Here is a 23,846-nt window from a genome sequence, read left to right on the forward strand (position 1 = left end):
GGGGTACCAGTACCGAGTTGATGTGCGGAGACACGAGGTAATTTAGGTACATATGTACATACAGTATAACTAGGAATAAAGTGACTAGGCAACAGGATAGATAATAAACAGTAACAGCAGTGTATGTTTTGAGTCAAAAAGGTTAGTGCAAAAAGGGTCAATGCAGATAGTTCGTGTAGCTATTTGGTTAACTATGTAACTAACTATTTAGTTGCCTTAGGGCTTGGGAGTAGAAGCTGTTCAGGGTCCTGTTGGTTCCAGACTTGGTGCATTGGTACTGCTTGCCGTGCGGTAGCAGAGAGAACAGTCTATGACTTTGATGTCTGGAGTCTTTGACAATTTTTAGGGCCTTCCTCTGACATCGCCTGAATAGCAGGGAGCTCGGCCCCAGTGATCAAATCAAATCAAATCAAATTGTATTGGTCACATGCGCCGAATACAACAGGTGCAGACATTACAGTGAAATGCTTACTTACAGCCCTTAACCAACAGTGCATTTATTTTTAACAAAAAAAATAAAAATAAAACAACAACAAAAAAAGTGTTGAGAAAAAAAATAGCAGAAGTAAACTATATACACAGGGGGGTACCGTTGCAGAGTCAATGTGCGGGGGCACCGGCTAGTTGAGGTAGTTGAGGTAATATGTACATGTGGGTAGAGTTAAAGTGACTATGCATAAATAATTAACAGAGTAGCAGCAGCGTAAAAAGGATGGGGTGGGGGGGCAGTGCAAATAGTCCGGGTAGCCATGATTAGCTGTTCAGGAGTCTTATGGCTTGGGGGTAGAAGCTGTTGAGAAGTCTTTTGGACCTAGACTTGGCACTCCGGTACCGCTTGCCGTGCTGTAGCAGAGAGAACAGTCTATGACTAGGGTGGCTGGAGTCTTTGACAATTTTGAGGGCCTTCCTCTGACACCGCTGGTATAGAGGTCCTGGATGGCAGGAAGCTTGGCCCCAGTGATGTACTGGGCCGTACGCACTACCCTCTGTAGTGCCTTGCGGTCGGAGGCCAAGCAGTTGCCATACCAGGCGGTGATGCAACCAGTCAGGATGCTCTCGATGGTGCAGCTGTAGAATTTTTTGAGGATCTGAGGACCCATGCCAAATCTTTTCAGTCTCCTGAGGGGGAATAGGCTTTGTCGTGCCCTCTTCACGACTGCCTTGGTGTGTTTGGACCATGATAGTTCATTGGTGATGTGGACACCAAGGAACTTGAAGCTCTCAACCTGTTCCACTACAGCCCCGTCGATGAGAATGGGGGCGTGCTCAGTCCTCTTTTTTTTCCTGTAGTCCACAATCATCTCCTTTGTCTTGGTCACGTTGAGGGAGAGGTTGTTGTCCTGGCACCACACGGCCAGGTCTCTGACCTCCTCCCTATAGGCTGTCTCATCGTTGTCGGTGATCAGGCCTACCACTGTTGTGTCGTCGGCAAACTTAATGATGGTGTTGGAGTTGTGCCTGGCCATGCAGTCATGGGTGAACAGAGAGTACAGGAGGGGACTGAGCACGCACCCCTGAGGGGCCCCCATGTTGAGGATCAGTGTGGCATATGTGTTGTTACCTACCCTTACCACCTGGGGCGGCCCGTCAGGAAGTCCAGGATCCAGTTGCAGAGGGAGGTGTTTAGTCCCAGGATCCTTAGCTTAGTGATGAGCTTAGAGGGCACTATGGTGTTGAATGCTGAGCTGTAGTCAATGAATAGCATTCTCATGTAGGTGTTCCTCTTGTCCAGGTGGGAAAGGGCAGTGTGGAGTGCAATAGAGATTGCATCATCTGTGGATCTGTTGGGGCGGTATGCAAATTGGAGTGGGTCTAGGGTTTCTGGGATAATGCTGTTGATGTGAGCCATGACCAGCCTTTCAAAGCACTTCATGGCTACAGACGTCAGTGCTACGGGTCGGTAGTCATTTAGGCAGGTTATCTTAGAGTCCTTGGGCACGGGGACTATGGTGGTCTGCTTGAAACATGTTGGTATTACAGACTCAGTCAGGGACATGTTGAAAATGTCAGTGAAGACACTTGCCAGTTGGTCAGCACATGCTCGGAGTACACGTCCTGGTAATCCGTCTGGCCCTGCGGCCTTGTGAATGTTGACCTGCTTAAAAGTCTTACTCACATCGGCTACGGAGAGCGTGATCACATAGTCATCCGGAACAGCTGGTGCTCTCATGCATGCTTCAGTGTTGCTTGCCTCGAAGCGAGCATAGAAGTGGTTTAGCTCGTCTGGTAGGCTTGTGTCACTGGGCAGCTCGCGGCTGTGCTTCCCTTTGTAGTCTGTAATAGTTTTCAAGCCCTGCCACATCCGACGAGCGTCATAGCCAGTGTAGTACGATTCAATCTCAGTCCTGAATTGACTCTTTGCCTGTTTGATGGTTCGTCGGAGGGCATAGCGGGATTTCTTATAAGCGTCCGGGTTAGAGTCCCGTTCCTTGAAAGCGGCAGCTCTACCCTTTAGCTCAGTGCGGATGTTTCCTGTAATCCATGGCTTCTGGTTGGGGTATGTACGTACGGTCACTGTGGGGACGACATCATCGATGCACTTATTGATGAAGCCAGTGACTGATGTGGTGTACTCCTCAATGCTGTCTGAAGAATCCCGGAACATGTTCCAGTCTGTGCTAGCAAAACAGTCATGTAGCTTAGCATCTGCGTCATCTGACCACTTTTTTATTAACCGAGTCACTGGTGCTTCCTGCTTTAGTTTTTGCTTATAAGCAGGAATCAGGAGGATAGAGTTATGGTCAGATTTGCCAAATGGAGGGCGAGGGAGAGCTTTGTATGCGTCTCTGTGTGTGGAGTAAAGGTGGTCTAGAGTTTTTTTTCCTCTGGTTGCACATTTAACATGCTGGTAGAAATTAGGTAGAACGGATTTAAGTTTCCCTGCATTAAAGTCCCCGGCCACTAGGAGCGCTGCATCTGGATGAGCGTTTTCCTGTTGATTTATGGCCTTGTACAACTCATTCAGTGCAATCTTAATGCCAGCATTGGTTTGTGGTGGTAAATAGACAGCTATGAAAAATATAGATGAAAACTCTCTTGGTAAATAGTGTGGTCTACAGCTTATCATAAGATACTCTACCTCAGGCGAGCAAAACCTCGAGACTTCCTTAGTATTTGATTTTGTGCACCAGCTGTTGTTTACAAATATACACAGACCGCCACCCCTTGTCTTACCGGAGTCAGCCGTTCTATCCTGCCGATGTATCGTATAGCCCGCTAGCTGTATGTTATCCACGTCGTCGTTCAGCCACGACTCGGTGAAACATAAGATATTACAGTTTTTAATGTCCCGTTGGTAGGATAACCGTAATCTTAGGTCATCCAATTTGTTATCCAATGATTGAAGATTGGCTAATAGGATTGATGGAAGAGGCAGTTTACTCGCTCGCCGTCGGATCCTTACAAGGCACCCCGATCTACATCCACGATATCTCCGTCTCTTCCTCACGCGAATGACGGGGATTTGGGCCTTGTCGGGTGTCTGTATGATATCCTTCGCGGCCGCCTCGTTGAAGAAAAAATCTTCGTCCAATACGAGGTGAGTAATCGCTGTCCTGATATCCAGAAGCTCTTTTTGGTTATAAGAGACGATGGCAGAAACATTATGTACAAAATAAATTACAAATAACGCGGAAAAACACACATAATAGTACAATTGGTTAGAGGGCTGTAAAACGGCAGCCATCTTCTCCGGCGCTGTTAAATAATTATATATATATAGATATATTGGGCCGTACGCACTACCCTCTGTAGCACCTTGCGGTCAAATGTAAAGCACTTGCCATACCCTTGCAGTGATGCAGCCAGTCAAGAGGCTCTCAATGGTGCACCTGTAGAACTTTTTGAAGGTCTGTGGGCCCATGACACATTTTTTCAACCTCCTGAGGGGGAAGAGGCGTTGTCGTGCCCTCTTCACGACGAGTGTTGGTGTGTGTGAACCATGATAGATCCTTAGTGATGTGGACACAGAGGAACTTGAAGCTCTCGACCAGCTCCACTACAGCCCCGTCGATGTGAATGGAGGCGTGCTCGGCCCTCCGTTTCTTGTAGTCCACGATCAGCTCTTTTGTCTTGCTGACATTGAGGGAGAGGTTGTTGTCCTTCCACCACACTGTGTAGTCAGAAAACTTAATGATGGTGTTGGAGTCATGCGCGGCCACGCAGTCATGGGTGAACAGGGAGTACAGGAGAGGACTAAGCACACACCCCTGAAGAGCCCCCGTGTTGAGGGTCAGCGTGGTGGATGTGTTGCTGCCTACTCTCACCACCTGGAGGCGGCCCATCAGGAGGTCCAGGATCAAGTTACAGAGGGAGGTGTTCAGTCCCAGGGTCCTTAGCTTAGTGATGAGCTTGGAGGTCACTATGGAGATTAACGCTGAGATATAGTCTATGAACAGCATTCTCACATACAGTTGAAGTCGGAAGTTTACATACACATTTACATTTACATTTACGTCATTTAGCAGACGCTCTTATCCAGAGCGACTCACAAATTGGTGCATTCACCCTATAGCCAGTGGGATAACCACTTTACAATTATTATTTTTTTTGGGGGGGGGGTAGAAGGATTACTTTATCCTATCCCAGGTATTCCTTAAAGAGGTGGGGTTTCAAATGTCTCCGGAAGGTGGTGAGTGACTCCGCTGTCCTGGCGTCGTGAGGGAGCTTGTTCCACCATTGGGGTGCCAGAGCAGCGAACAGTTTTGACTGGGCTGAGCGGGAACTATGCTTCCGCAGAGGAAGGGGAGCCAGCAGGCCAGAGGTGGATGAACGCAATGCCCTCGTTTGGGTGTAGGGACTGATCAGAGCCCGAAGGTACAGAGGTGCCGTTCCCCTCACTGCTCCATAGGCAAGCACCATGGTCTTGTAACGGATGCGAGCTTCAACTGGAAGCCAGTGGAGTGTGCGGAGGAGGGGGGTGACGTGAGAGAACTTGGGAAGGTTGAACACCAGACGGGCTGCGGCGTTCTGGATGAGTTGTAGGGGTTTAATGGCACAGGCAGGGAGGCCAGCTAACAGCGAGTTGCAGTAATCCAGACGGGAGATGACAAGTGCCTGGATTAGGACCTGTGCCGCTTCCTGTGTAAGGCAGGGTCGTACTCTCCGAATGTTGTAGAGCATGAACCTGCAGGAGCGGGTCACCGCCTTGATGTTAGCGGAGAACGACAGGGTGTTGTCCAGGGTCACGCCAAGGCTCTTCGCACTCTGGGAGGAGGACACAACGGAGTTGTCAACCGTGATGGCGAGATCATGGAACGGGCAGTCCTTCCCCGGGAGGAAGAGCAGCTCCGTCTTGCCAGGGTTCAGCTTGAGGTGGTGATCCGTCATCCATACTGATATGTCTGCCAGACATGCAGAGATGCGATTCGCCACCTGGTTATCAGAAGGGGGAAAGGAGAAGATTAGTTGTGTATCGTCAGCGTAGCAATGATAGGAGAGGCCATGTGAGGATATGACAGAGCCAAGTGACTTGGTGTATAGGGAGAAAAGGAGAGGGCCTAGAACTGAGCCCTGGGGGACACCAGTGGTGAGAGCACGTGGTGCGGAGACAGCTTCTCGCCACGCCACTTGGTAGGAGCGACCGGTCAGGTAGGACGCAATCCAGGAGTGAGCCGCGCCGGAGATGCCCAGCTCGGAGAGGGTGGAGAGGAGGATCTGATGGTTCACAGTATCAAAGGCAGCAGACAGGTCTAGAAGGACAAGAGCAGAGGAGAGAGAGTTAGCTTTAGCAGTGCGGAGAGCCTCCGTGACACAGAGAAGAGCAGTCTCAGTTGAATGACCAGTCCTGAAACCTGACTGGTTTGGATCAAGAAGGTCATTCTGAGAGAGATAGCAAGAGAGTTGGCTAAAGACGGCACGCTCAATAGTTTTGGAAAGAAAAGAAAGAAGGGATACTGGTCTGTAGTTGTTGACATCAGTGGGATCGAGTGTTGGTTTTTTGAGAAGGGGAGCAACTCTCGCTCTCTTGAAGACGGAAGGGACATGGCCAGCGGTCAAGGATGAGTTGATCAGCGAGGTGAGGTAGGGGAGAAGGTCACCGGAGATGGTCTGGAGAACTCAGTTTTTCACAATTCCTGACATTTAATCCTAGTAAATATTCCCTGTTTTAGGTCAGTTAGGATCACCACTTTTTTTTAAGAATGTGAAATGTCAGAAAAATAGTAGAGAGAATGATTTATTTCAGCTTTTATTTCTTTCATCACATTCCCAGTGGGTCAGAAGTTTAGATACACTCAATTAGTATTTGGTAGCATTGCCTTTAACTTGGGTCAAACGTTTCAGGTAGCCTTCCACAAGCTTCCCACAATAAGATGGGTGAATTTTGGCCCATTCCTCCTGACAGAGCTGGTGTAACTGAGTCAGGTTTGTAGGCCTCCTTGCTCGCACACGCTTTTTCAGTTGTGCCCACAAATTGAGGTCAGGGCTTTGTGATGGCCACTCCAATACCTTGACTTTGTTGTCCTTAAGCCATTTTGCCACAACTTTGGAAGTATGCTTGGGGTCATTGTTCATTTGGAAGACCCATTTGCGACCAAGCTTTAACTTCCTGACTGATGTCTTGAGATGTTGCTTCAATATATCCACATAATTTTCCTTCCTCATGATGCCATCTATTTTGTGAAGTGTACCAGTCCCTCCTGCAGCAAAGCACCCCCACAGCATGATGCTGCTACCCCCGTGCTTCACGGTTGGGATGGTGTTCTTCGGCTTGCAAACAACCCCTTTTTCCTCCAAACATAACGATGGTCATTATGGCCAAACAGTTATATTTTTGTTTCATCAGACCAGAGGACATTTCTCCAAAAAGTTCGATCTTTGTCCCCATGTGCAGTTGCAAACCGTAGTCTGGCTTTTTTATGGCGGTTTTGGAGCATTGGCTTCTTCCTTGCTGTGCAGCCTTTCAGGTTATGTCGATATAGGACTCGTTTTTCTGTGGATATAGATACTTGTGTACCTGTTGCCTCCAGCATCTTCACAAGGTCCTTTGCTGTTGTTTTGGGATTGATTTGCACTTTTCGCACCAAAGTACATTCATCTCTAGGAGATAGAACGCGTCTCCTTCCTGAGCGGTATGATGGCTGCGTGGTCCCATGGTGTTTATACTTGCGTACTATTGTTTGTACAGATGAACGTGGTACCTTCAGGTGTTTGCTCCCAAGGATGAACCAGACTTGTGGAGGTCTACAATTTGTTTTCTGAGGTCTTGGCTGATTTCTTTTGATTTTCCCATGATGTCAAGCAAAGAGGCACTGAGTTCGAAGGTAGGCATTGAAATACATCCACTGGTACACCTCCAATTGACTCAAATGATGTCAATTAGTCTATCAGAAGCTTCTAAAGCCATGACATCATTTTCCAAGCTGTTTAAAGGCACAGTCAACTTAGTGTATGTAAACTTCTGACCCACTGGAATTGTGATACAGTGAATTATAAGTGAAATAATATGTCTGTAAACAATTGTTGGAAAATGTACTTGTGTCATGCACAAAGTAGATGTCCTAACCGACTTGCCAAAACTATAGTTTGTTAACAAGAAATGTGTGGTGTCGTTGAAAAACGAGTTTTAATGACTCCAACCTAAGTGTATGTAAACTTCCGACTTCAACTGTAGGTGTTCCTGTTGTCCAGGTGGGAGAGGGCTGTGTGGAGTGCAATAGAGATAGCGTCATCTGTGGATCTGTTGGGGTGGTAAACAAATTGGATGGGGTACAGGGTGTCTGAGATGATGGTGTTGATGTGAGCCATGACCCATGACCAGCCTTTCAAAGCATTTAATGGCTACAGATGTGAGTGCTACGGGGCGATAGTCATTTAGACAGGTTACCTTGAGGTTCTTGGCCACAGGGACTATGGTGCTAAATGACGTAAATGTAAATGTAAATGTGGTCTGCTTGAAACATGTAGGTATTACAGATTGGGTCAGGAAGAGGTTGAAAATGTCAGTGAAGGCACTTGCCAGCTGGTCAGCGCATGCTCTGAGTACGTGTTCTGGTAATCCATCTGGCCCTGCGGCCTTGTGAAGTTAACCTGTTTAAAAGGCTACGTAGAGATTGATCACGCAGTCATTGGGAACAGCTGGTGCTCTCATGCATTGTTCATTGTTGCTTGCCTCGAAGTGAGCATAGAAGGCATTTAGCTTGTCTGGTAGGCTCGCGTCAGTGGGCAGCTCGTGGCTGGGTTTCACTTTGTAATCTGTGATAGTTTGCAAGCCCTGTCACATCCAACGAGTGTCAGAGCCAGCATAGTAGGATTCGAACTTAGTCCTCTATTGACGCTTTGCCTGTTTGATGGCTCGTCGGAGGTCGTAGCAGGATTTCTGTATAAGCATCCGGATTAGTGTCCCGCTCCTTAAAAGCGGCAGCTCTAGCCTTTAGCTCAGTGCGGATGTTGTCTGTAATCCATGGCCTCTGGTTGGGATATGTACGGTCACTGTGGGGACGACATCGTTGATGCACTTATTGATGAAGCCGGTGACTGATGTGGTAAACTCCTCAATGCCATTGGATGAATCCCGGAACATATTTCAGTCTGTGCTAGCGAAACAGTCCTGTAGCTCATCGGACCACTTCCTTATTGAGCGAGTCACTGGTACTACCTCCTGTTTGAGGTTTTGCTTGTAAGCAGGAATCAGGAGGATAGAGTTATGGTCAGATTTGCTAAATGGAGGGTGAGGGAGAGCTTTTTATGCGTTCCTGTGTGTGGAGTAAAGGTGATCTAGAGTTTTGTCTCCTAGTTGCACAGGTGGCATGCTGGTAGAAATTAGGTAAAATGATTAGATAAGAAAAAAGAAGAAACTGCTCTTGCTAGTATCACTGCTCTTAATTAAGCATTTATTAATGTATTTTTTATTTTGGACATTTTTGCTTTTATCACTGCTCTTTATTAAGCTTTACATATCGGCCTCAAGGCCTTTGTCAGAGCTTCTGTGAGTTTTTTAAAAATGAGTACCCTTATGTAGACATAGCTTCACCAACATCCGTTCAATGAATGGGGTTGGAGTCCCTGCATTAAAATCACCGGCCACTAGGAGCGCCGCCTCTGGGTGAGCATTTTCTTCTTTGCTTATGGCCCTAAACAGCTCGTTGAGTGTGGTCTTAGTGCCAGCATCGGTTTGTGGTGGTAAATAGACAGCTACGAAAAATATAGATAAACTCTCTTGGTAAATAGTATGGTCTACTGCTTATCATGAGGTATTCTAACTTAGGCGAGCAGAACGTGTGCGATTTAAAAAATAATCGGTTCAAAGACATACATCTGGTTCATTATAAGCAATTATTGGTACCATGATTGTTTTAAAAAATGTATTTACACAAAGGTTGACCACGAAGATCGCCATTTTTCCATTCACTATAATGGGGGGATCCTCTTTTCTGCTAACAAAGCCTGCAGTATCGCGTCGGCTTTAATGAGAGGAGGCATTCGTTCTCCCCTCATTCAAGCGCGAGGCATGTGAAGCTTCACACGGTGCTCTTCGTCCGTTTATCAAGCAATCCCACTCCATATACGACATCAAAATACTGATCAAATTAAACGTTAATCTGATGTTGTGATAGTGAACTCCATTGGAATGTATGGTTATTATTCATTAGACTTCTCGATTTAAATACAGGCAAATACGTAGGCAACTATCTTTACCGGCCATTCAAGGTAACGGGTGTTTCCACTAGATAGCACAGCCACAAAGTCAACATTAACTATAAAAGTTAATGATAATTAAAATCCTATTTTTGGTCTTAATTTGCGGTTAGGGTCAGGCTTAAGGTTAGGAGTGTGATTAAGGTTAGGGTTAGGTTTCAAATATTTAATAATATAAATTGTAGAAATAGGCGGGGTTTATGACGTTGTGGCTGTGTTAACTAGTGACATTAACAGACTCGATGTTGAGTTGGCACTTCGGCTTTTGATGTGAATATTTTGTGTGTCTGTGAGTACGAAGCATGCGTGGATATATTGTATATATTATTTAAAAACTAATTTGACTTGGCTTATTCATTGCGGATCCATGCCATTGGTGCATTGAGACGGTGGTCAATTATCCGTTATAAATCAAGGTAGTTTTCTGTATGGATCATTATTACATATTCTGCTTCACTACTTAGTTTACTTTCTGTGCAGGCTAACAAGGAGAGCAGCAGATGACGCCGCGATGTCATTAAGGAGAGGTCAGTGTTGTTACATTACATACATTTGCAACAATGTAGGGTAATGTGGGGTAAATTGCCCCCCTAAGAACAATGTCAATTTACTGGAGAGAAAAAATAAGCTACGTTTGGTAAAATTAGGTATGCTTAGGCAAACAAACAATGAAGGGAAATAAGTGGCTGCAGTTTACACCTAGAAAAGGGGAATTTTTCCAAAATACCGGGGTAACCCCATGGGGGGGACAGTAACTGGCCCCAGAAGATTAGTGTATTAAAATCTATTTTATAAATTATATTTATATTTTAATTTTTTTATTAACTCTTAAAAGCTAAAGTCTAGGTATCTTATTTCAATTAAATAAATCAAATATTGAAACAAAATGGCATTGCACATCTCACTATTAATATCCTCACTAGGTTGATAAAAATCAGTGCGTGATGACTTGTGCACACAAAAGGTACTTTTTCGCTTAATTTTTCATGTACCGAATAAACATCTAAAGTTCAATGTGTTTCCATCGCATTTTCAACTTGTCACAAACTGTTGCATTAAATAGCAAATTGCCTACTCTGGTCTTGGCACATGCGCTCTAGCCAACAGGTAGGCTGTGCGGGTAAACTATACATAATGAGATTATTACGGATAAGAGCGAGAATATTTTTATTTGTCAAACGGCAGTCAAGCATCGATCATCATGTCACCAGAATATGACTCTCGATATTTATTGGAAAGGAGCATCAAGATCACCGTGCACTTTCACCACCCTGTGAAGTTCATCATAATTTATTTAATCTGTAGCCTAATAAACTGCATGGTTTCCAGAGTCGTGGTGGGAGGACTACACACCATGTCATCGCATCACTCCAAATTTACTTCAATATGATGGTTGTTACAGTATATCAATATTTGCGCATTAAAGGCGTTTCCAGCGCCATTTCTCGCATCATTAATTTTACAGACACAAAAAGATCCCACCATGTCAAACGAACAAATGATCTGTTGGCATTTTTTAAATTGTAAAGAAACGTACTGTTTCCATCGTGATTTTTTTTATATGGTATGATTTTACTCGCATAAAACCTGTGGATAGAAATGTTTATTATTATTTTTTGTCATTTAGCAGACGCTCTTATCCAGAGCGACTTACAGTTAGTGAGTGCATACATTTTTTCATACTGGTCCCCCGTGGGAAACGAACCCACAACCCTGGCGTTGCAAGCGCCATGCTCTACCAACTGAGCTACACGGGACTACTAGTTTGTGAGGAGCCTCTTTTTATTCTCACACCAAATCATTCTAAAGCAGCCAGGGAAAGTGTTGGGATAAAAACAAATTGTGACATAAAGTGGCTTCTGTGAGAATTACAGGGGGGGGGGGGTTCCTATAATTGGAGTGTTGAGCTGTAGGGGACACTTTTCTTCAGTAAAATGAGGGGGGCCAGTATGAAAAATAAAATGAAAAGATAATGTAAGTTGCTCTGGATAAGAGCGTCTGCTAAATGACTAAAAATTTAAAAATTTAAACATCTGAAGAGTAAGCCCAAAGGCCGGCAGATGTCAATATTGAGTCGTTTCATCTTACTGTCCAAAGGCAACGCAAGATGAAACGACTCAATATCGCCATCTCCTGGCCTTTGGGTTATCTCTTCAGATGTTCTCATCCTTTCTTCTCCCTGCTCTGTATTTTTCAGTAAATGTGGTCATCCTTGTGCTACTGGCAGTAGCATTTCTGATCATCGTGCAACGGAATCTCCTGAATCTCAATGACTTCCTTATAAGTGAGAATCCAGGTAAATGTTTCCCTATCTGGTAGTGGGGGTAATTCTCTGTTTTCTCAAATAACATTTAGGGTGCTGATGGATAATGTGTAGTGTACTGCATTCTGCATTGTGTGTTGTTTTTATACCACTGGCTGCATTACAGATCGCCCTGATCTAAACGGAATTGAATTGAACTGAATATTCTTCTTACAGATGCAGTGCCAGGTATGCTTCTGCCATTTGAGTCTGAGTTCTCTCCTGAGCTCAGACCAGACCTTGTGAGAACTGGGGAGAAGATCCCAGTGGTCATTACTGCTGCAGAGGAGAGACTGGGAGCTGTGGTGGCTGCCATGAACAGTGTCTACCAGAACAGCAAAGCCAACATTGTGTTCAACATTGTGACCATGAACGACACTGTGGATCACCTCAAGTGAGTGATTAACGCGTTACCTCTGCCATGCTGTTAATAAAAAGCACAACAGAGACTTGTTTGTTTGAGGTTGAATGATGTTAGCGTTTTTAATGCCCATTTCAATCCCCAGGGTGTGGATGAGTAAGACTCAGCTTAACAATGTCAAGCACAAGATCATCATATTTGAGCCCCAACTTCTCAATGGGAAGATTACCAAAGATCCTCAGAAGCTTGAGTCTGTGAAACCGGTGAGACAGACAACATGTATTATCAGTGTTATAGATGTTGATATTCATATATAATACAGTGAGCTCCAAAAGTATTGGGACAGTGGCGTTTTTGTTTTGGCTCTATATTCCAGCAATTTGATTTGAAATGATACAATGACTATGAGGTTAAAGTGCAGACTGTCGGCTTTAATTTGAGGGTATTTTCATCCATATCGGGAGAACTGTTTATTCTATTATTATTTACAATAAAAGTTACTCGAAAATGACACAATACATTATTTACCATTCATTTCTATTGGGCACAAAATAATCTGAAACACAACCAAAACAAACAACAAATGTAGCCAACAAGTTTGTAGAGTCACTAGCTTGATGTAATCATTACGTGCTAGGAATATGGGACCAAATACTAAACTTTTGACTACTTTGTAAGTGAATTTGTTTCAATACCTTTGGTCCCCTAAAATGGGGGGACTATGTACAAACAGTGCTGTAATTTCTAAACAGTTCACTCGATATTAATGAAAATACCCTCAAATTAAAGCTGACAGTCTGAACTTTAACCTCATAGTCATTGTATCATTTCAATACTTTTGGAGCTCACTGTATATACAGTGCCTTCGGAAATTATTCAGACCCCTTGACTTTTTCAAAATGTTGTTACGTTACAGCCTTATTCTAAAATTGATTAAATAAAACCTTTTCCTCAGCAATCTACACACAATACCCCAGAAAGACAAAGCGAAAACTGGTTTTTAGAAATTTTAGCAAATTTATAAAAAATAAGAAACAGAAATATCTTATTTACATAAGTATTCAGAACCTTTGCTATAAGACACGAAATTGAGCTCAGGTGCATCCTGTTTCCATTGATCATCCTTGACATGTTTCTACAACTTGATTGGAGTCCACCTGTGGTAAATTCAATTGATTGGATATGATTTGGAAAGGCACACACCTGTCTATATAAGGTCCCACAGTTGACAGTGCATGTCAGAGCAAAAACCAAGCCATGAAGTCGAAGGAATTGTCCCTAGAGCTCAGAGACAGGATTGTGTCAAGGCACAGATCTGGGGAAGGGTACCAAAACATTTCTGAAGCATTGAAGGTCCCCAAGAACACAGTGGCCTCAATCATTCTTAAATGGAAAAAGTTTGGAACCACCAACACTCTTCCTAGAGCTGGCCGCCCGGCCAAACTGAGCAATCGGGGGAGAAGGGCCTTGGTCAGGGAGGTGACCAAGAACCGGATGGTCACTCTGACAGAGCTCTAGAGTTCCTCTGTGGAGATGGGAGAACCTTCCAGAAGGACAACCATCTCTGCAGCACTCCACCAATCAGGCCTTTATGGTAGAGTGGCCAGACGTGCCTTTTACTGAGGAGTGGCTTACATGACAGCCCGCTTGGAGTTTGCCAAAAGGCATCTATAGACTCTCAGCCCATGAGAAACAAGGTTCTCTGGTCTGATGAAACCAAGATTGAACTCTTTGGCCTGAATGCCAAGCGTCACGTCTGGAGGAAACCCGGCACCATCCCTACGGTGAAGCATGGTGGTGGCAGCATCATGCTGTGGGAATGTTTTTCAGCGGCAGTGACTTGGAGACTAGTCAGGATCGAGGCAAAGATGAACGGAGCAAACTACAGAGAGATCCTTGATGAAAACCTGCTCCAGAGCGCTCAGGACCTTAGACTGGGGCAAAGGTTCACCTTCTAATAGGACAACGACCCTAAGCACACAGCCAAGACAACGCAGGAGTGGCTTCAGGATAAGTCTCTGAATGTCCTTGAGTGGCCAAGCCAGAGCCCAGACTTGAACCTGATCGAACATCTCTGGAGAGACCTGAAAATAGCTGTGCAAACATTTCTAAAAACCTGTTTTTACTTTGTCATTATGGGGTATTGTGTGTAGATTGATGAGGGAACATTTTTATTTAATCAATTTTACAATAAGGCTGTAACGTAACAAAATGTGGAAAAAGTCAATGGGTCTGAATACTTTCTGAATGCACTGTACATACTACTGTTAATATTAGTACTACTCTTGTTTGTTTCAGTTGACCTTTGCCAGATTTTACATGCCGGTATTCATACCAGATGCAGAAAAGGCCATTTATTTGGATGATGACATCATTGTACAAGGTAGCTCTTAACTGAACATGATCATGTTTGGCACAGTAAGATGATTTATTTCCTGAAAGAGAATAAAGAATGAATACTAAATATATGATATGTTTGCAGGGGACATCCAAGAGCTTTTTGACACAAGCCTAAAGTCAGGTCACGCAGCTGCGTTCTCAGACGACTGTGATTCTGCATCCGCAAAGGGCATCGTTCGAGGGGCCGGGAACCAGGTACACAACGGCAGCTGTAGACTCTACAAAAACTAGTGATTTAAAGCCTCTGTATAAAAAAATAATGAACACACAGGGTCTTATTTTACATAATTATATGAAAGCATTTTATTTTGTACTTGGTGCCATAAATCAAAAATTGGCAACGTTTTAATTATCTCAAGTATGTATTCCTTCAGAACAATTACATTGGCTTCCTGGACTTTAAAAAAGAGGCCATCAAGAAGCTGGGCATGAGGGCTAACACGTGTTCCTTTAATCCCGGCGTGATCGTGGCCAACCTGACGGAGTGGAAGCGTCAGAACATCACCAACCAACTTGAACACTGGATGGAGCTTAACGCACAGTAAGTCACCTGGAGGGCCAGACAGCCACACGGGCAGAATTCCCTCAGCCCTCCAGAGATTTTGAAAGTACATCAATTAAATCAATCTGAATTGACACTCACCACAGATTGTTGACAATTGTAAAGCATTCTGTTTGAGTTTTCATTTGCTTTTATTTCATTCCCTCGTCAAGAGAGGACCTCTACAGTAAGACCCTGGCAGAGAGTATCACCACACCTCCCCTGCTCATTGTCTTCTACAAACACCACTCCAGCATCGACCCCATGTGGCACGTCAGACACCTAGGTAAGAACTGTTACTATGGTCTGTCGAGAAATGTATTTGATTAAATAGACTTCATATAGCGAGTTTCCCCACTGAGCCAACCGCTGTTTCCCCACCAATGTGTTTGCACATGCAGTAGAGAGAGAGAGCGGACGTGCGGGGGTAAGAGAACGCTGTAGTTAAGCTCGCTGAGGAGGAAGCATTCACGGTGTGAAATCATGCTTTGGGGGGATGCTTCACTGTCTGTCTCCATGTTTACCTAACAATGAGCTGCAGACAGCCCTGGCACACTTAGTGATGTAATGTTGTATAATAAAGTACAAATAAAGGTTATTATTACAGGATCATCATTGCCCTTTCTTATTGGCTTGTACAGTTTATTGTCCTATAAGCTTGGGAGCTGTTGGCCTTTGTTTGCATAGAAACACTCAGTATTGCTCTATTTTCAGGGGCTACTGGTGCTGGAAACCGCTACTCTCCCCAGTTCGTGAAAGCTGCCAAACTCCTCCATTGGAACGGACATTACAAACCATGGTCCAGGACCTCTTCATTCACCGAAGTCTGGGACAAGTGGTATATTCAGGACCCCATGCGTAAATTCCATCCAGTTCGGAAACATGCAGGGGACAAGTAGACTAAAGCAGGGATGTGACCAGACGACAGCTAGTCTGCCTCTACCTGTCTGTCCTCCCAGAGTGACTTCTCAGGAACCCTAACGTGATGCAAGCCCATTCCAAACACAGTGATATGTCTACTGTTTACCATGCAGTGGTGTTGTAGATCTCAGGCAGAGACAGGGGCATGTTCCAATGTTCCATAGTGTGTAACATAGGATGTTACAGATATAAATGTGTCATACATCTCAATAGTCTAAAGTGGCCTTCTAATTTTTTCACATCAAAGCAGATGCAGCTACATAACTGTTGAGATGCACCAATGGTTCTATGCTTAGCTTCACATGTGACAAGGTAATAATGTATATCTTTAACATGAAGTAGTGCCATACTGAATACACTCTGTGCCTGTGTTCAGGAACTATCCCTCTGACAATTTGCCAAGATTGTCATTTTCCTTAAACCAACAGTCTGCCTCTTTCCTTAGACCTTCACATTGATGCATTATTCTGTCAGAACAAGGATCAATGTTTGTTACTGCCGGTTGTCTCGCACTTTAACTCCTTACCCTTTATAACTGTAAATCAGCATCACTACCACAACACTAAACAAATAGTTATAAACAAGCTTGAAGCCTACTATCCTTTCTCTTGATTGCATTTTGCAGCATCATGCTTTTTTGCAAAGATGGATATAAATGGTATACACAAACCACTATGGTATCAATACATGTGCTTTAGCTGAAATGGTTATGGGATAACCATGTGTCAAATAGCTTTTTTACATCATTTAGGTGCTTTTATCTAGAGCAACTTAGTGAGTGCATACATTTTCTTACTGGTCGCCTGTGGGAATCAAACCCACAATCCTTGTGTTACACGCACCATGCTCTACCAACTGAGCCACACGGGACCAACTCCTATGGTTTTCATTTTAAAGTATTCTCAAACACTACACGCCTCCTGATAATGTGGTGTTTTGCTAACAGTTGTTACATGTCACTGTCAGGGCTTATTTTTCTACTCTGTACAAAGGATTATTCTAGCAGATATAAATATTCAAATTGTCATCCTTTTGTAAAAGAAGCTTAATAAAACCAAGTCAACTACCTGGAGTCTTTGTCATGTTATCAACACCATGTCAAAGCAAATTAAACACCCCATATGGGGTTGAGCAGTTGTATTCATCAGCCCCATTTTAACTGAAATACTGGAATGAAAGCACTGCTTGGGGCAAATTATGGATCAATTTATTTGTGTTCAGGTTATATACAATAATTCACATTGAACATGTACAGATCATAAACATTACCGCTGGTCCTTTACTCAAAAGGCAAAACATTTACCAACTCATACAGGTTACATCCACAGAGGCCTTAAACAGTCACTTGATTCAAATAGCCTGTAACCAAGATACAATTTTCCATCACACAGGTTTACAGAACAGATGGTGCAGGTAGAGCCAGTACAGTTTTGAGAAACAAAAAGGACAGATGTTCATTTAAAATCTGTATTGAAGTCATAGGCATCATCTGTGTGGACTGAGGAGAGGTCAATGTTGACTGGGACAGGAACCTGTAACCTCACCTTGGCTTGTTCATCTGCAAAGGATAAATAATTTAAGTGACGTTGACAACACACTTGTATGGGAATGTAACAGGAATTAAGCTTTGCCCTGAAATACACAAAAAAACTGCATTCTAGATTCCAGGCAAGGTACTCAGTCTGGCTCAGCAGTGGATCAGAGTTGGATTAGAAGTCTTCACTTAAATTCAGACTTGTGTTATTGTCCTCATTTCCACACAGACTGATACTACATTAACTAGGAATGTAAAAGGAATTAAGCTGGTTCTCTTTTAAATTTATTTACTTGTGACTGGTGTCTTCATCTGTGGTTCATCTGTTTCCTCAGTCACTTCCTCTGCATCAGACACCTCTTCAACCCCATCAGCCTGAAATTAAGAGGAAGATATTGTATTACAAATGCTGGAAAAGTATTTGCAGTACTAACTCAGCTTTGCCCTGTTTACCAAAAAATGCATTTGATTGTTGATTACAGTCACTGCATCGCAGTGCTAACTGTGTCACTAGAGATCCTGGTTCGAATCCAGGCTCTGTCGCAGCCGGCCGCGACCGGGAGACTCATGGGCGGCGCACAATTGGCCCAGCGTCGTCCAGGGTAGGGGAGGGAATGGCCGGCAGGGATGTAGCTCAGTTGATAGAGCATGGCGTTTGCAACGCCAGGGTTGTGGGTTCGATTCCCACAGGGGGCCAGTATAAAAAAAAATATGTATTCACTAACTGTAAGTCGCTCTGGATAAGAGCGTCTGCTAAATGACTAAAATGTAAATGTAAAAATGTACTCGCTCAGCAGGGGATCAGAGTTGGATTAGAAGTCTTCACTTTAAAATCAGACTTGCGTTTTTTCTCCTCATTTCCATGATAGCACAGACTGACTGACCCTACTTTTATCTGATTCATCAGGTTAGAAACAAACTGAAAGATTTTCAGCTACCTCTTCGTTTTCACAGCTACCCTCCATATCTTCCTCAGTGGGCTCTGGAGCAGGTTTGTCCTCAACAACATCACTCAACACTCCGGCGGTGGGGCATTTAGACAGGAGGACAATGCTGCTGGCCCTATTTGGGAACTTTACACCTGGAAGGAGAGTGGGTCAGTCATCATCACACAACACTCATTACCGCAAAATGAGACAATTCTATTAGAGAAAATACTAAATTAACATACTTCTTAGAGTCTCCTCGTTGCCCTTCCTCAGCTTGTCCAAGTCCCACCCCTTCTGCATCTCTGTTACAATGTCTTCAGAGAGGTATGGGGGAAGGCTTTGCTTCTCAGGGGCTTTGCAGTGGTAACTCAGCTTTGCACTGAAAATATCAAATTTTTAGGTATATATCAAATTAAATAAATGTCATTCTAGTTTCCAGGCAAGGTACTTAGTCTGGCTCAGCAGCTGGATCAACACACTTGTATGGGAATGTAACAGGAATTAAGCTTTGCCCTGAAATACAAATAAAAAATGCATTCTAGATTCCAGGCAAGGTACTCAGTCTGGCTCAGCAGTGGATCAGAGTTGGATTAGAAGTCTTCACTTAAATTCAAGAATTATCCTAATTTCCATGCTAGTCTGACTACTTTAATTGGTAACAAATTGTTACGATGACAACACTCACCCTGTCCAATCATTGAGGAAGGTAGAGGCAGCCAGTTCTGTGTTGGGGACTCCACCCTTTTGCAAAAATCCACGCTTCTTGGCAAAAAAGGATAAAAACTCCAAGAAGTTTCTAAAGTCTGGAACGTTGTACTGAAGCATTACCTAAAAGACAAAGTCCATGATTACCTATCAGTAGGCTCAGCAGAGCTAGGGCTTGATCTCAAACGTGGCAGTAAAATGTCCTTACACCAGTGAGTAGCAGGGATCTCCCTCGTCTCACCTGTTGCTTGTTGCACTGTTTGAGCAGGGTCCTGACGGCCTCTAGAACAGTCTCCTGCTTATCCTCCACCTGGAGACTCCTCAGGGCCATGGCAGCTTTTGGGTTAGACTGGGCTGCCACTATCCCTGGGCTGTCAATCATTTTGACATTCTTAGATATGTGGACGTCTTGGAAGCACCTGCAAGGGTCAGACATCAGGTGTGTTAGGTGGGAAGCTTCCAATAACACTCATGCATTGAGCAAATTCAGGTAAACAGACGTAGCCAAGTGTTTTGGCCTGTTCTGCGCCAATTGACAAGACCCAGATGAAGTGTATGAAGCTCAGTGTTGGATTGAATATAGACTCCACGGTTTTGTCAGATCTTCAACTTCATCATGCTTCATTCAATTCCTCACCATCTTTGACTAAAACGGACCCCATCTCTATCATGAATTATTAAAATGGTTCAGCTTCACTCACCTGGTGATCCCTCTCTGGACTCCTGCATTACAGGCCCTCATCCCCTTCAGGCTGTTGATCAGACTGCTCTTCCCCACGTTGGGGAACCCTGAGGGGACAGAGGAGGGCATCAGAGGTGGAAGTAATAGACAACAGGTATTTATACTGTGCAGGATAAACCCTTAAAGATGAATCATTGTCAAGGGGTCCTGATATAACGGGCTAATTTGTGCATGCAGTCATGATATAATTGATCAAATAAAACTGAAAGAACACAAGTAAGACAGATCAGACATGATAGGACATAGGGTAGCCGGCAGGTAGCTTAGTGGGTAAGAGCGTTGTGCCAGTAACCGAAAGGTCGCTGGTTCTAATCCCCGAGCCGACTAGGTGAAAAATCTGTCGATGTGCCCTTAAGCAAGGCACTTAACCCTAATTGCTCCTGTAAGTCGCTCTGGATAAGAGCGTCTGCTAAACGACTAAAATGTAAATGTAAATGTAGCCAACAGGGCACTGTGTTTGCTATGGATGAGATCAGAGTTGGATTATTAGTCTTCACAGACATCAGTAGTTCACATAAATCCTCATCATTTCTCATCCACAACCCTTTAATAACACCACTTGAGAGCCATACTTGAGTAATGGTGAGGGGAGTAACTTCCTTACCGACTAAGCCCACTTTTAGTGAGCCTTCTCTTCCTGTTGCATTTGCATAGTCTCCCAGGAGCTGGAGAAGACAGCTGCTGCCATAACAGGCCACTCCTTTGGTCTGGTCTACTACTCCATTAAGAGTTGCCAACCTGGCCTTCTTCTCTTGCTGTTTAACAAAAAAATGTACATGTAAATGCATTAATTATCAACATTCTAATAAATAGTCTACACAGTAATTACCCATATTCTACATTCTGCATGTGACTGAAGCTGGTCATCAATATGGAACCCCCCCCCCAGTAGTCAGTGAAATTAATCCCATTCAAATAGTAGGTATTTCATTTACATACCACTGTTTTGTCCTGTAGTTGTGTGGATGCCTTGAACACCACAGTAGGGAACTCAAGCTGAAGACACTGCAGCCACTTCTCCACATTCTCTTTAGGGACAAGATCTGAGGGTTGGAAAATGTAATTTACGGTATTAAAGTTTAACTACTTTTGGAATAAAGATGTAAAAACCTTGAAAATAGAATTGACACAAAATAATGTTATCCATAAGGTTATTACCTATTTTGTTCAACAGGAATAGTAGCTTCTTGTTTCCTTCCCTCTTCAGCACAGCTTGCTCTAGCTGTGGGCACCTGCAGCCAAGGGGATCTCTTGCGTCTAGGATTTCCACTATGATGTCAGAGGCATCGATCACCTGGAGTAAATATGAGAGTAGCTGGGACACTCAGGTAGGGCATTGCTTCATGACAGCTTCTGTCTTGCAGAGCAACTCAGCCAGACAAGGGCTATTGTTTCCTTATCTGGGACTTAATGCCAACAGACACATGTGGATGTAATAATCTCACCTTGTTTAATTCTGAACAAAGGTGCTTCTTCGAATTCCTTGGGTCACTCTGTTTCACCATCTGTTTCACAAGGTCCTCCTGTGACGGTAACTCCTGTGGAGTTAAAATGTGGAGTTAAAATAGTGTCAAGCTACGCTGAGGGCATGATCTTTGATGCACTTCACCCTTTTCTTTTACCTTTCTAGCTTTCTTCGCTTTAGGGTCTGCATCACTGCTGGCAGCGTTTTCCTTCTTCCTCTTCTGAGCCCGTTCTTGTTGCTTGGCAAGCTTCTTTTTCTCCTTTTCTTCTTCAAGCTGGGTTGGAGAGAGATAAAAAACAAAATTATCGTAGACCTAATTATTTTGCCCGCTAAAATATGAAAGCGATGAGCCCACACATGTACCTGGACGCTATCCCAAAAACAGTTCATCGCCTCACCTTTGACCTCCTCTGTTCTGCTTCCCTCAGAATATCCTCTTTGAATGGTGCTTTGTTGGGAACTCCAATATCCCTTTTCACTTTTTTGCCAACTCCTTTCTTTTTTGAATCTTTTCTTAGTTTTTTGTTGTGTTCCCGGACCTAAAAACAAAGAAATTACATTAGAAATCATGACAAGACAAAATTGCATATTTATATAGCTACATAACTAATAGGTCTGTTATACACTGGGGCCAAGCTTCCTGCCATCCAGGACCTCTATACCAGGCGGTGTCAGAGGAAGGCCCTCAAAATTGTCAAAGACTCCAGCCACCCTAGTCATAGACTGTTCTCTCTGCTACCGCACGACAAGCGGTACAGGAGTGCCAAGTCTAGGTCCAAAATACTTCTCAACAGCTTCTACCCCCAAGCCATAAGACTCCTAAACAGCTAATCATGGCTACCCGGACTATTTGCACTGCCCCCCCCCACCCCATATATAGCCTCCCTACTGTTATTTTATTTTACTTCTGCTCTTTTTTTCCTCAACACTTTGTTTTATTCTACTTTTTTATTAAAAATAAATGCACTGTTGGTTAAGGGCTGTAAGTAAGCATTTCACTGTAATGTCTGCACCTGTTGTATTCGGCCCATGTGGCCAATACAATTTGATTTGAAAGATGGCGCCGACAGACATGGCAGCTCTGCTTCGCTAAGCAATTTACAAGCATTTGCCTACATACATTCCCCTAACATATGCTAAATATGTGTACGCGACCAATAATATTTGATTTGGATACTGTATCTCCAATTGAGCTAACTTAGCTAGCTACCTAACGTTAGCAATGTATGACATCACCAACAGCTAGGAGTAACGTTAGCCTTAAAAAGAGTAATGACAGTAATGAGTGCAATTGACAATGTTTACCTTTTTCTGTATTTTGTAACGTTTGGAGCAAGACACGCGTTTACTTGCTTTCTTTAACCCTGAAAAACATGAACGAAATTCTAGCCAGGGTTGGCTTCCTAACAACCTAATGCTAGCCAGAGAGCTAACGTTATGACTGTAGCCAGCATGTGTCACTAGCTAAGTATAGGCAGTCTAACTGGCAATGAAAATGTATTCAACTGAATCACAACAGAGACTAAATTAATAGTAATTAATAAAGAAAAACGAATGTACATGCCAAATGTAAAGACTTTAGCTACACTTACCTGGACGCTTCATTGCAGGTTTGTGGCTCTGGCAATGCGACTACAAAATTCTGCTGCACGTGGAACCAGCAGCTAACTATCAGCGTCTCGTCAGCAACACTAAAACAGTACTTCCGGGTCACGGAATTTCCTCAATAAAAGTCCCCCGCGTAATAGTAGAAAAGTGTTATTAACCTGTATTTATTCATGATGTATGACAAATATTTGTCTAAACAATGATTCATATTTGTTCCTATTTAAGTGACATTTTCATTACATTTGGGTTATAGAGAAAAAACGATTATTTGTGGCAATGTAAAAGTGGGATGGGGAGCAGAGTATGTGAGCATGTGAGCAGAACAGAGCTGGAGCAGAGGGAGGAGTGGAGCGTGCCCAATTTGACTGGCGCATGGAGCGAGATTCCCAAAGGCTGGAGAGTCGGCCTTCTCCCCTGCTCCAATTTCGCTCCAGTAGCGCTCACTTCATGAGCTCAGGGAATGCCCGCCCCAGCATGCATTTGTAGTCTACTTGTGTGCTGCTATAGCCCCTTGCTTTAGCTACTGTCATGGAGTTCGCTAAATATTTTCATAAAGAAACTGATAAAACACATAGGTGCTAAATCAAGGTGACTTACAAAGATGAGGACCAAGAGCATGAGATGGAGTGCGGTGATGTAGTGTCCACAACTAAATAATCATCTGAATCTGAGAAGACGTATTCCAAAAGCATGATGCGTACT

At 43.8% G+C, this 23,846-nt stretch overlaps 2 protein-coding genes across 5 annotated transcripts; one reads left to right on the top strand and one right to left on the bottom strand.

The window, feature by feature from the left end:
• The first annotated feature begins 9,862 nt into the window (after positions 1-9,862).
• LOC311133113 (glycosyltransferase 8 domain-containing protein 1-like) lies at positions 9,863-17,228 on the top strand. Of its 2 annotated transcripts, XM_084166547.1 has the most exons (10): positions 9,863-9,925; positions 10,117-10,163; positions 11,834-11,932; positions 12,116-12,332; positions 12,445-12,562; positions 14,598-14,682; positions 14,782-14,894; positions 15,074-15,240; positions 15,414-15,526; positions 15,955-17,228. In XM_084166547.1, exons 2-10 carry the CDS (start codon positions 10,148-10,150, stop codon positions 16,137-16,139), a joined length of 1,113 nt encoding a protein of 370 aa, XP_084022673.1. In that variant the 5' UTR covers positions 9,863-9,925; positions 10,117-10,147; the 3' UTR covers positions 16,140-17,228. The 2 variants fall into 2 exon arrangements, with proteins under 2 accessions (XP_084022673.1, XP_084022674.1); XM_084166548.1 differs by lacking the exon at positions 9,863-9,925 and having other exon boundaries at positions 10,077-10,163.
• Positions 17,229-17,351: 123 nt separating this feature from the next.
• On the bottom strand, positions 17,352-23,217 carry LOC311133142 (guanine nucleotide-binding protein-like 3). 3 transcript variants are annotated; one of them, XM_084166578.1, is made up of 15 exons: positions 23,129-23,217; positions 22,842-22,900; positions 21,935-22,075; positions 21,694-21,810; positions 21,517-21,609; positions 21,230-21,365; positions 21,011-21,114; positions 20,676-20,826; positions 20,031-20,118; positions 19,571-19,748; positions 19,310-19,452; positions 18,867-19,003; positions 18,634-18,776; positions 17,989-18,070; positions 17,352-17,719 (listed from the first exon to the last, which is right to left on the bottom strand). In XM_084166578.1, exons 1-15 carry the CDS (start codon positions 23,139-23,141, stop codon positions 17,616-17,618), a joined length of 1,689 nt encoding a protein of 562 aa, XP_084022704.1. In that variant the 5' UTR covers positions 23,142-23,217; the 3' UTR covers positions 17,352-17,615. The 3 variants fall into 3 exon arrangements, with proteins under 3 accessions (XP_084022704.1, XP_084022703.1, XP_084022705.1); XM_084166577.1 differs by having other exon boundaries at positions 19,538-19,748; positions 23,129-23,212; XM_084166579.1 differs by lacking the exon at positions 22,842-22,900 and having other exon boundaries at positions 19,538-19,748; positions 23,129-23,211.
• Between the last annotated feature and the right edge of the window lie 629 nt (positions 23,218-23,846).

The sequence above is a fragment of the Coregonus lavaretus genome, assembly GCF_964263955.1.
Source record: "Coregonus lavaretus genome assembly, chromosome: 8".
In the NCBI taxonomy this organism is placed as follows: domain Eukaryota; kingdom Metazoa; phylum Chordata; class Actinopteri; order Salmoniformes; family Salmonidae; genus Coregonus; species Coregonus lavaretus.